Source organism: Chrysemys picta, chromosome 1 (genome assembly GCF_011386835.1).
Source record: "Chrysemys picta bellii isolate R12L10 chromosome 1, ASM1138683v2, whole genome shotgun sequence".
Taxonomy (NCBI): domain Eukaryota; kingdom Metazoa; phylum Chordata; order Testudines; family Emydidae; genus Chrysemys; species Chrysemys picta.
Window position 1 is genome coordinate 135983914 of NC_088791.1, and position 13435 is coordinate 135997348.

Here is a 13435-nt window from a genome sequence, read left to right on the forward strand (position 1 = left end):
ATCTTAACTGTTGTAACCATGTCCCTTGTCTCGGTTGCAATTATAGTGAAAATGAAAGCTTAGCTAATTTTTTTTAAAATAAGTTAGGGGACAGAGAAAGTCCTGACATGTCCACTTTAAAGTGCACTGTCAATATTCTAAATTTAGAAAAGAATTACGAAGAACTGAAGGGACTATTCAGGTACAGTTCGGACTCTGAAAAAAGGACTGCACTTTTACTACACTTATACTGCACCTCAGTTGGGACAGGGTTGTTGTTGATAAAGTTCAATCTGGGGGAGAGGGGGAACAAGCAACATATACTCAGCTTGACTCAGATCCCAGGGTGAGTTTACACAGCTGGAAATTACAATAAAAACAATTTATAAACTGAGAAAAAGTAATATGGAACTACTAATGGACAAATATGGAAACTCAAAGATATTTAAGAGTCACTTTTTGAAGCAAACCCACACTTTAAGGAGATCTAGAACTCTAATTTTTAGCCACTGGTTCTAATTCAATCAAAATTAGGAGTTATAAATAACACACTGTTTTTTCTTCTTTTAATTACTTCTTTCATTTACAGTAGCAGCCATAAGTCCTATTAAGGATTGGGGCCCTCAGTGTGCTAGGCCCTGTACACACACAGAGGAGGAACTGTTAGCTGGATAGTCAAATGTGAAATTAGTGGGCTCAATCTAGTTGCTAATGGAGAAGTGTCTACATTACAGTAAACACCATCTTATTTGGCATCCTTGCTTGTAGTCTCAACAGTGATGCCAAAGATTTGCAGAGGCATGGAGACTTTGATTTCATAGATATGGTATCTCCAGGTCAGAACTCCAGCACATTTAACAGAAAGTAATATGTGGGAAGCTTGACATGATGATGTTCATGCTGGGCCTTTTTGTGCAAATAAGTAAAATGAATCTCCAAGATTCTCAAAAGAGCACCTTCATGTAGCCCTAAATTGGAATGCTTTTCTTTTATTCATTGACAAAAATTCTCATTAAAAAAATCTCAGCATGCACTTTCATCTGATGGAGAAAAGACTTAGGTAAACCCAACAAGAGATCTATGGAATGACAGTCAAAGGTATCATACTATAGCCGTAAGACACAGCAAGAGACCATACCACTTCTGACTGTGATCTCATCAACTCAAAGTAAATGGTTAATTTTGGTGAAGACCACCTCACAAAGAAAATAGTTTTGGTGATCTAGAAGCTGTTCTTCAGTCTTAACTGATACTGAAGCACTGCAACAATATGGTGCAAAGGGGCTGGACTGCTGCCTTTTGGATAATCCTAAAATCAAGGTCCTGACCACATATGATTATTAAAAATTCCATGGTACTTTCTGCAGAAGTACAGGACATTCTCCCTACAAATATTCCCTCCACAGTGTCCATTGGAAGTATTTTTTACTTGCTATTTATGGTGGTCAGTGCACTGTTAAGTAGCTGTGGTATTCCACCCCAGCGAAAGCTGCATTTCAGTGGACAACAAAGAGATTCCTCTATAAAGTTGGTAGAGCACTTTTCGATCCTTCTGGATCAAGTTATATTTAGATGTAATATCACCATGACTGTGCTCTGGATAATTCAACCACTACCACCGTATTGACAAAACTTATGCTACTCACTGGCTAGACAAGTTAGTATATCTTCACCAAAGACACTCCTTCATTTAGGAAGGAGACACCCTTCCATCCCAGTGCAATTTTGTTACTGTACTGCCAACACCACGAATTCAAAAATTATGAGTCAGGACTCAAAAGCCTCATCAGATTTTAATACACAAATGTTGAATCATTTTATTTGCCCCTGCCCATCTTTGCCCAGCACATTATAATTTAGAAGTTTATCTCAATGCTATTCTTATTCAACCCTTACCTTTTCTACTGCCCTTTAAATATTAATGCATTATGAATACCTTCCTTACTTGACAACTATATCTTCTTTTGCTCTTGCCTTTCCAACATAATCAGCAAAACACCACAGGCACAAAACATGCAGCTTTTTATATTCTAAGATTACTCCATAAACACGATCACATCAATCCTGTGTTAACCAATATCCACGGGTTCCTGATTGTTCAGAGTTTACACTTCAGAGATTGCTATTGTTTGGATCACTCCAAAAATAAAACACTCTCTTTCCAATCTCATCTATTTGTACTGTATAAACTTTCAGCCTTCCTATTCCCTGCCTCTCTGCCAACAACCTGCCCCTCAGTTGTTTCACCATTTCTCTTGAAAATATAGTTAACTTTGCAGTTTGTCTGGAAGAAGTAGCTAGTGTATTCCAAACTGGCATTCATGGGTCCATTAGCAAAAGCAGTTGGAAAGCATGCAAGAAAACCGCACTGCAGAAATGCTTTAAGGAGGCAATTACAGGCAAGTAAAGTTGGCTAAGGTTGCAAAACTGTAATTTCACAGTCTTAAGAGTATGTCTACACTAGGAGCAGCAGTGCCGCTGTACTGTAAGACACTTACTACAGCTATGGAAGGGGTTCTTTCATCAACCTAGAGGTGTCTACACCAGAGTTTAGGTTGGCTTAAATTAGAAGTCCCCAAACTGTGGGGCGCATGCCCCTAGGGAAGCGCAGAGGAACATTCGGGGGGGGGGCACGGCTGCAGCCAGAGCGAGCCACCATGGGGGACGGGGAGGGAGCATCACCTGCTCTGCTCCTGGCCCTGGCTGCCGGCCCCAGCCTCTGCCCCCTTACCCTGTCTGTGTCCTGTCTCCCTCCCCCCCACCCCCAAGCTACAGCCCCACTCCAGGCCTCAGCTCTGGGGAGGGCGGGGAAGACACAGACAGGGGTAAGGGAGAATGTGACTGTAACAAGTTTGGGGACCACTGGCTTAAATACATCACATAGGGCATGAAATTCTTTACAGCTTGGAGCGATATAGTTAAGCCGACCTAACTATGCAGTGTGGACCAGTCCTTAGCCAACTTTACTTACCTATAACTGCCTCCTTAAAAGTATTTCAGAAGTGCTGAAACACTGCACTCCTACGCACATACACAGCTAGAGGATATATGTACAGCTCCACAATATAAGGCTTTGCATACACTAAGACCTGGTCTACACATAATTTTTGTACTAGTATAACTGTCAGTTAGGGGTATGTTTTTTTCTAACCAATATAGTTACACTGGTACCGGCGTGTATGTAGTTACACTGGTATATATGTTTACCATGGAAATCATAGAAATTTAGGGCTGGAAGGAACAGCAAGAGGTTATCTAGTCCATCTCCCTGCACGGAGGCAGGATTAAGTATACCTAGACCGGGGTAGTCAGTAGGCGGCCTATGGGCCAAATCCGGACCACCAGACACTTTTGAATGGACCATGAATCTTTTTATTTACTTAATATAATTGTTACTGTAGTGTGAAAAATGTTTCTCTGGAGACTGGACCTTGACTTTACCTTGATCAAGAAATCTGGACCTTGCCAAAAAATAATTGACTACCCCGACCTACACTATTCTTGACAAGGGTTTGTCCAATCTTTTATTAAAAACCTCCAAGGACAGGGATCCCACAATCTCCCTAGGTAACTTGCTCCAGTGCTTAACTATCCTTAGAGTTAGAAAGTTTTTCTTAACATCCCTACTTAAATCTCCTTTGCTGCAAACTAAGCCAATTACTTCTTGTCCTACCCTCAGTGGACATGGAGAACAATTGATCACCATTGTGTTTTTAACAAACTCTTACATATTTGAAGACTTTCTTACATTCCCTCACAGCCTTCTCTTTGCTAGACTAAATCTACCCAGTTTTTTCAACTTTTCCTAGGAGGAAACTTTTATTTTTGTTACCCTCTTCTGGACTCTCACCAGTGTGTTCACATGTTTATTAAAAGTGTGATACCTAAAGCTGAACCCAGTACTCCAGCTAAGGCCTCACTAGTGCAGAGTGGAATACAACAATTACTTCTGTGTCTCATATACAACATTCCTGTTAACAGATCCAAGATTACATCTGCCTTTTTGGCAACAGCATCACACCCTTCACTCATATTCAGTGTGATCCACTATAACCTTCTTTCCTGCAGCAGTGCTGCCTAGCCAATTATTCCCAATTTTGTATGCATTAGAGTTTTCATTCGTAAGTGTAGTACTTTGCACTTGTCTTTATTAAATTTCATTTTATTGATTTCAGACCAATTCTCCAATTTACCAAGATCATTTTGAATTCTAATCCTGTTCTTCAAAGTGTTTGCAATCTTCTCCCAGCTTGGTGTCATCCACACATTTTATAAGCATACTTTCCACTCTATTATCCAAGTCATTAATGAAAATATTGACTAGTACTGGATCCAGGATAGACCCAGGCAAGATCCCACTTCGTATGTCCTTAATTTAACAGCAAATCACCGATAAATACTCTTTAATTATGGTTTATTTAGTTTAAACTACATTTTCCCTAGTTTGCTTAGAAAAATGTCATGTTGGTCTATGCTAAAAGCCTTACTAAAATCCAGCTATATCACATCTACTGCTTCCCCCTAGTCACTAGGTCAGTTATCCCAAAGAAAGAAGTTAAATTGGTTTGTTCTTGACAAATCCATGCTTGCTATTACATATAGGGTGACCAGATCACCCAAGTCAAATATCGGGACGTGCGGGGGGGGGGGGGGGGGTGACGCGGGGGGCGTGGCGGGGGCGGGGCCAAAAAATACACCTTCCTCCGCAAGCGCTGGAGGGAGGCCCGGGAGACTCAGGGGAAGCGAGACTCAGGGGAAGCGCGGGGCCGGGGTGAGTAAGAGTCCGGCCTGGTCCCGAGCAGGCAGGACTCAGTTGGGTGGTAGGGAGAGGAGGGGGGCGGCCCATAGGGCCAGGCAGTGGCTGTTCTCACCCCCAGGCAGCGGGACTTGGGAGCAGCCGCTGCTGCAGCTCCCACTGCCGCGGGGGGAGGAAGCGGCCATGGCGCTCGGCGGCTGCGGCTCTGGCGCCCCCGAACCCTCCGGGCCTGCTGCAGGGACCCAGCAGCGCATACGCTGCGCCCAGCCCCTGGCCATCGCGTCTGGACTGCTGCCCAGCTGGTGCTATCGCACGGCGGCCCCGGAGTGGGGGCAGCAGGCCCCAGCCCCCCCCGTCCCGCAGGGGAACGAACGGGGCTGGGCGGCCAATGCCTCCACCCCGGGGCCGCCGCGCGATAGCACCAGCTGGGCAGCAGCCCAGACGCGATGGCCAGGGGCTGGGCGCAGCGTATGCGCTGCTGGGTCCCTGCAGCAGGCCCGGAGGGTTCGGGGGCGCCAGAGCCGCAGCCGCCGAGCGCCATGGCCGCTTCCTCCCCCCGCGGCAGTGGGAGCTGCAGCAGCGGCTGCTCCCGAGTCCCGCTGCCTGGGGGTGAGAACAGCCACCGCCTGGCCCCATGGGCCGCCCCCCTCCTCTCCCAACCACCCAACTGGGTCCTGCCTGCTCGGGACCAGGCCGGACTCTTACTCACCCCGGCCCCGCGCTTCCCCTGAGTCTCCCGGGCCTCCCTCCAGCGCTTGCGGAGGGAGGAGGAATGGTGAGCCTGGGGAAGAGGCGGGGATTCGGGGAGGGAGCCAATCGGGGGAGGAGGGGGCGGGGGCGGGGGCGCGAGCACTTCCGGGCTCCAGGCTCCGGCGCATTTCCTTGTTTGTCCAGTGTCCCGACCGCACGTCGTTCGGGACGCGGGACAAACAAGGAAATATCGGGACAGTCCCGATAAAATCGGGACGTCTGGTCACCCTAATTACATAGCACCTTTTTATCCCCTAGGTTTAAACAAATTAATTGTTTAATAATTTGGTCCAGTATCTTTATGCTTATTCCCCATCCGATATGGCAGTAAGATATACTACTGTAAGTACATTTCATTAATACTCCTGGGGAAATTCTGCATCACAATTCATGTCTGACCAGGATGGTGAGAGGGACTGTGAAATGCTCAGGGAGATTCGAGAAGCTATTAAAATAAACAAACTCAATAATAATAATGAGGGATTTCAATTATCCCCATATTGACTGGGTACATGTCACCTCAGGACGGGATGCAGAGATAAAGTTTCTTGACGCCTTAAATGACTGCTTCTTGGAGCAGCTGGTCCTGGAACCCACCAGAGGAGAGGCAATTCTTGATTTAATCCTCAGTGGAGCACAGGATCTGGTCCAAGAGGTGAATATAGCTGGATCACTTGGTAATAGTGACCATAATTAAATTTAATATCCCTGTGGCAGGAAAAACACCACAGCGGCCCAACACGGTAACATTTAATTTCAGAAAGGGGGACTACACAAAAATGAGGAGGTTAGTTAAACAGAAATTAAAGGGTATAGTGCCAAAAGTGAAATCTCTGCAAGCTGCGTGGAAACTTTTTAAAGACACCATAATAGAGGCTCAACTTAAATGTATACCCCAAATTAAGAAAACATAGTAAGAGAACCAAAAAAGAGCCACCGTGGCTAAACAACAAAGTAAAAGAAGCAGTGAGAGGCAAAAGGGCATCCTTTAAAAAGTGGAAGTTACATCCTAGTGAGGAAAATAGAAAGGAGCATAAACACTGGCAAGTGAAGTGTAAAAATGCAATTAGGAAGGCCAAAAAAGAATTTGAGGAACAGTTAGCCAAAGACTCAAAAAGTAATAGCAAGTTTTCTTTTTTAAGTACATCAGAAGCAGGAAACCTGCTAAACAACCAGTGACGCCACTGGCCGAGTGAGGTGCTAAAGGAAAGATTAATAAGACTGGGAGTATTTAGCTTGGAAAAGAGACAGCTAAGGAGATATGATTGAGCTCTATAAAATCATGACTTGTGTAGAGAAAGTAGATAAGGAAGTGCTGTTTACTACTTCTCATAACACAAGAACTAGGGGTCACAAAATAAAATTAATAGGCAGTAGGTTTAAAACAAATAAAAGGAAATATTTCTTCACACAACACACAGTCAACTTGTGGAACTCCTTGCCAGAGGATGTTGTGAAGCCCAAGACCATAACAGGATTCAAAAAAGAACTAGAAAAATTCATGGAGGATAGGTCCATCAATGGCTATTAGCCAGGGTGGGTATGAATGGTGTCCCTAGCCTCTGTTTGCCCTAAGCTGGGAATAAGCGACAGGGGGATGGATCACTTGATGATTGCCTGTTCTGTTCCTTCCCTCTGGGGCACCTGGCACTGGCCACTGTCGGAGGACAGGATACTGGGCTAGATGGACCTTTGGTCTGACCCAGTAGGGCCATTCTTATGTTCTCCCCGCAGATTTCTTTACTTCCCTGTATCCAGACTCCCCCGCTTGCTGAGCCCCAACCACCTTTACCTGGACCCCCCTGCAGAGTCCCATTGCCCCTGCACCTAGAACCTCCCCAACAAGCCCGTGCATCCAGATCCCCCATGCACCCAGACCCGCACCCAGTTTGGTCCACACAGAACCTTCTCACTTCACACCAAGCCCCTCTACACATAGATCATGCTGGGTTGAGGCTGCCTGCCCACAACTGGTGCACCTGGCACAGAGGGGCAAGACCCTAGGGTCTTTCTGGGGCAGGCCTGGCCCTTGTGCTATGTCAGGGTTGGGTGCAGCCTCACTGCTGAGTTTCTGGGGAGCAGGGGGGGGCTGCAGGGTGATCTCCCACGTCTGTGCAGCCAGCAGCCTGTGCTCCTCCTCAGTCCTTACGGCCATGCAGGAGCCTCCACATTAAAAATTCTGCAAATTCTCCACAATAAATAAAATATTGTGCACAGAATTTTTATTTTTTGGCATAGAATTCCCTTAGGAGTACAGTATACTGCATCCCCTGCTAGGCAGGCTGTACTAATTTAATTATAAAATTAAAATGGTACAACGTTTATGTGGAGAGACCAGCCTTTTCTTAAAATTCCCCACCACTGCAGCAACTATTGGAACACTAGTGTAGACCGGCTGCCTGACAGAGATATTTATCCACATCATCTTGACCTGTTGTGACAAAATTCAGGAAAAGAAGGGACTACGGTGGGGAGGGGGCAGGGACCTTAAAGTGCAGAGAATTTTTCAATACATCTGGTATATTTTAACCCTTCCCCTGTAAGTGCTCTCTTTGTATATGAGGGGCTGAGCTGCACACACACTGATATTGAAAAATTGTACATCACAGTCAGGAACATCAACTTCAAGACATCAGTCTATCGTTTTATCTCCTAGGGCTGCAATTAACACCCGAGATTAAAATCCTGTAATGAACTAAACCAAGCCAAGCCATTCCCGTGTGCACTGAGTTTATTTGGTGCCCTGCCTGGTGGGAGAGGCCATTGCCCAGCCTGACTGGGTACGTTTTCCACACAAGCCGGGGGGGGAAGGGAAACATTTAACGGGCTTGCGATTGTAGCGTCTGGTGGGGGTGGAGGGGTGTCATGTCGAAGTGCTGCTGCCCGGGACCGTCAGCGGCATCCACGACGGATGAGCCCGGGGCGCCTCACTCGGTACCAACGGGGAGCAAGAGCCCAGGCACCAGACCCGCGAAACCCCGTCGGCCCCGGGAGCTGCAGGGCGGACCCCCGGTCCCTGGTGACCCCCGAGCCACTCCGCCCGCGCACCTCCCTCCCCGGGTCTCACCTGCCCCCGCGGGGCCCGGCCCGGTCCCCCGCGCTCTCCATCCTCACCCCCGCCGTTGCCATGGGATCCTGGCCACTCGCGCTTAGCCCCGGCCGCCGCCGCTGCCCTTAGCAACCGCACCCGGCACTGAGGCGCCGCGCCATTGGCCAAAGGCGCAACACCCGGAGCGTTCATTGGCTGGTGTCTGGAAGGGGTGCGGCAGAACCCGCGCATGCCTATTGCAAGGTGGCTGTGGGACCACCCCCTCTTGGCTCGTGCAGGTGTGACGACATGTATAGCAACCCTCCCGTTTTGCAATAGGTGCAATTTCCGCCACGCAGCGTGACCATCTGGGCTACTTGCTACCGCCCGGTCCATGGGGCTGCGAATCAGGAGGGATGGGGTTTGTGGTCAAAAACACTCACAATCTGCTTCTTCCTGGCTAATGTGCCAAATTGATCTATTGGATGATTGAGGCATGCTGTTTCACTTTTTTGTGTGTGAGTATGTGAAAAGGGAGGTACGGTTTGGGGGTACGGCGCATACCCCTGAGCCCAAGGTGATACCACTTTCATTTTTTTAATTTACTTTTATAATTTGCATTATACACATGGATACAAATACAGAGAATAATTTTTTTAAATAAAAAACATTTATTATTATAATCTGGTATATACATTAAAAATTTCTTTTGGTTGCATTATGTTTTGAACAAGAGGCATTTAAACAATTTTTTTGGGGGGGTAAAGAAGTGAACTATGCACATTTTTTGCAGTTGTACTCTTTCTTCTCATCAGTCAGGTAGTCTTGATTGGTTCCTTCTGTAATGCAGGGCATATGTGCCCACCTTTTGCAAGAATGACACTGGACCTTTGATAAGTAACAATTAAGAAATGAAATCACAGAAGTTATAATGTTACACATACTTTGCATTCACTCATGCTATTCCTTCCACATGTCAGCATTACCTAACATATGTATGCCTATCAGCATTAAGAAAATGTTTACTGATGTGGAATTTTTACAGGAATCATGATCCTTAGGCAGTTTATGGCATTTATTTCTCATACAATTCTATGTTTCTTAGCATCGTGCAATCCTCACTTTCTTTTTCACAGTTGACAAGGGTTGCAGTATATGCAGTGTGTGTCTGTGTCTGGCAGACTGGATACTGTGCCCTGATTCCCCAAGAAAACAGTTATTATCTATGACTGCAGAGATCTTAACACGGCATTGAGCATAAAATGAGCTTTAACAATATGTTGTGACTACTTACATTAAAGAAATCCAGTCCACCTTGGTTTAGGAGAGAGACCACTGATTGACCAATAAGAATCGGTTGTTGCAGATCCCCATAGTGCAATTATTTTATCTTCTCCATTGTCAGTGCAGCTTTTATTTTGGTGAGTTTTGCACACAGATGCAGAAGTGTGGTCGTGCGCATCCAAAAGTTCTGCAGCCACTGGTCATGAGCCCAAGCCTTCATTGTTGCAGAAGATTTTTGCCCTTGGGAAGGATGTAAGATGACACCATATAATACACTTACTGAATATTTGTGAATCAGCTTCTACACACAAGCAATGACGTGTGAACATGGGACTCTAAGGGCTGGATTCACAGGCAAGATAAATGCAGCAAAAGGCAATCCTAACATTTGTGAACTGTTATGAGACTTCACATAGACAAATAGTTATGAGAGACTCTTAAATACTCAAAATGTGTGACGCAGAGTTTGATGGAATTTAGGGAAATTATTTCACTGCATCAAGTCTCCTGTAGCAGTAAAGTAGCACCGGGGCAGCAGGTTTTTATATTTTTGGGTGGCATCCAGAAAAGGTCCAAGGCAGTTTTGCTGTGGGAGGGGGCTTGGGGTCAGTACCGGGTTTACAATGGTGCCAATGGCACCATGGCACCAGACTCACCCTGGGAAGGGGCCCATTACAGAACCCTTTAACCCATCTACATAGCTGGGTCTGGCCCCTCGCCTGGGGCAGTCCAGCACACAGGCCTTGCTGTCTTTTCACTGCAGTCCTTGATCTTGATGACAAATCTGTAGAGAATTATGAAACTGGTCTAGGTCTAGGCGAGAGAATGTCTCAGGGCCGCCCGGGGGGAGGGCAAGTGGGGCAATTTGCCCCAGGCGCCCCGCAGGGGCCCCCACGATTATGTCGGAGGCTCCCCCCGCCTCCGTCTTCCCCCATCCCCCGGCGTCTCAGCGCGCCGCGTCCGGGAGCGGCCCTGGCGCGCTGCAGCTATATAGCTGGTATACATACCATTAAAGCATTTAATATTTTTAAATAATGTATTTAGTGTATTTTCAAATTATTACAAAGCAAAGCAATTTCGGGGGCCCCTTCCATAAAAAAAAGTTGCAATACTATAGTAACATGTATTTGGAAATGTAAAAAAAAAAAATAGTGAAATACATTCAAAAATTAATTTGTAATAATTTGAAAATACACGAAATACATTATTTAAAAACATTAAATGCTTTAATGGTATGTATACATTTGCAATTACATAATGGGCTGTTGCTGGGTGATGGTTGGTGCCAATGGGCTGTCGCTGCCTGGGGGTGGTGCTGCTGTTGCCCAGGGCTGCGGGGGGAGCTGGGCTTTGGGTTGGGGGGTGCCCGGCTCACAGTGGCTGGGCTCAGGGATGTGGGGAGATGGGGTCAGGGGGGTGTCCGGCTCAGAGGGGCTGGGCTCGGAGCTGGGGGCCAGGGCTGTGGGGGGATGGGGTCGGGAGGTGTCCGTCTCAGAGGGGATGGGGGAAGACGGAGGTGGGGGGAGCCTCCAACATACTCGGGGCCTGTGGGGCCCCCGGGGCCTGGGGCAAATTGCCCCACTTGCCCCCCCCCCCCCCCCCGGGCGGCCCTGCTGAATAGTGGTGACTGGGAATGGGGGAGGGGGGGAGTGTAGCAGATGCCAATTTAAGGTGAATAGTCCCTTGGCCAGATTCTACTGGGTTTATGGTGCTTTGTGCTATGGACTGGAGCAAAGTGGCTGGTGAATAACCAAGAAGCTGGTTAATAATTATTCTCTAAATTGAGCTTTCTTCTTTCTCTCTCTGTGAATTATCACTAATTCAAAATAGTAGTGTGCAAGTTGACTGGATAATGGTCATAGCATAATCTCTTGTTATAACATTGTAAACCCTACTACTTGATTTTTATATTAAACACTTACTATACATAATACAAGAAATCCTTGATGTTAGAACCTGGCTGTGCCGCTGCTGTAGGGGGCTCATCACCCAGCAGCTGGGGGCCACCATGTGGGCTCGGTAGGGCTGCTGGCCACAGGGCCAATGGGTTTGGGTGGGATCTCGGGGAGTCACGTCCCAGGGATCTGCCTCACTCCCCAGCACTGCTCCAGCTCTGAGCCATCTCCACTGCCTGAGACCTATGGGGCCCCACCTGCCTCCCCAGGGAAAGAGCCACCTGGGACTGGTGCAGAGGCTGGGCCAGTCTCAGCCAGTCAAAGGGGACGATAGGAGGGAGGCTCAGCTGGGTCCTGCCAGGCATGTGGGTCCTGAGGGAGCCTGGCCCGGGTAGGCTCTGCTCCTGCTCCTGCCTGGCTGATTGCACCCCCAAGGGGCCAGAGTTATCCTGCCCCAGGACCAGCTCTGGCTGCGCTGCCGGCTCAGCCTGGCAGACACAGTCACCTCCCATCAGGGCCAGCTATTGTGGCTGGGGGTTAGGGTGTGGGAGAGTAGATCTCTAGTGGGTCTGGGGGGGTGCTGTGCAGTGGGGGGTGGGGAGATGTGTGTGTGTTGGGGGGCTGTGCAGTGGGGGAGATCTGTGTGTGTCAGGGCGCTGGGAAGTGTGGGGGGTCTGTGTGGGGCACTGTGCAGTTGTGGCAGTGGGGGGGCACTGGGCAGTGAGGGAATCTGTGGGGGGCTCTGGGTGGGGAGGTGCAGGGCACTGTGCAGTTGTGGGAGGGCTGCGGGGGGTCTCCAGCTAGGGGGCGCTGGGCAGTGAAAGGATCTGTGGGGGGGAGGGTTCTGAGTGGGTGGGGGAGTGGTCTGTGGGAGGGCACTGGGCATGGTGGTTTGTGGGGGGTCTCTGGGTGGTTTGGCACTGGGCGTAGGGAGTCAGAGGGGTGCTGGGCAGTGGGGTGGCATGGTGCAGCATGGGCCTGCCCCGAAGGGGAAGAAGCACGATGGGAGCGCAGGACAGGGCTGGCCAGTGTGAGTCTGGCAGCTCCCGGTTTGTAAATAGTGCCCTTGTAATGGGCTGGGTGGAGCAGCGCTGTCCCTGCCGTGCCATGACCCATCTCCCATTGCCCGCGGCAAGCCCGTCGCTCTGAGGACTCTGCCCCCCTGCCCCATGTACCCATTTACCCCATGGGGGCCCACAAATATGTTTAGCACCAGGCCCACAAAAGGTTAATCCAGCCCTTTTTGGGGTACAGGCTCTGGGATGGAGTTGGGGTGCAGGAGGGTTGCAGGCTGTGGGGAGTTTGAGTGAGGGGTGCAAGCTCTGACCTGGGGCAGGGGATTGGGGTACAGGAGGGGGTGCAGACATGTGGGCTCTGGGAGGGAGTTAGCAACTCAGCACATTATATAAGAGAAATGAGCTGCAGTGATTTCATATAGACATAAACAGCAAGGAGTCTGGTGGTACCTTAAAGACTAACAGATTTATTTGGGCATAAGCTTTTGTGGGTAAAAACCTCATTTCTTCAGATGCATAGAGTGAAAGTTACAGATGCAGGCATTATATACTGACACATGGAGAGCAGGGAGTTACTTCCCAAGTGGAGAACCAGTGTTGACAGGGCCAATTCAATCAGGGTGGATGTAGTCCACTCCCAATAATAGATGAGGAGGTGTCAATTCCAGGAGAGGAAAAGCTGCTTCTGTAATGAGCCAGCCACTCTCAGGCCCTATTCAAACCCAGT

At 48.3% G+C, this 13435-nt stretch overlaps 1 protein-coding gene across 8 annotated transcripts in view; it reads right to left on the reverse strand.

Annotated features, from left to right (window-relative positions):
- Positions 1 to 8738, reverse strand: part of TULP3 (TUB like protein 3) — a 75877-nt gene extending 67139 nt beyond the window's left edge. For 4 of the 8 annotated variants that reach the window (XM_065584275.1, XM_042842416.2, XM_065584299.1 and 1 more), the window contains exon 1: positions 8553 to 8708. In XM_065584275.1, the coding sequence (XP_065440347.1) occupies positions 8553 to 8614 (62 nt within the window). In that variant the 5' untranslated portion in view covers positions 8615 to 8708. Of the gene's footprint in view, positions 1 to 8552 lie in introns of all 8 variants that reach the window. The other 4 variants (XM_005307833.5, XM_008173399.4, XM_065584289.1 and 1 more) reach the window with 3 other exon arrangements.
- Positions 8739 to 13435: the final 4697 nt, after the last annotated feature.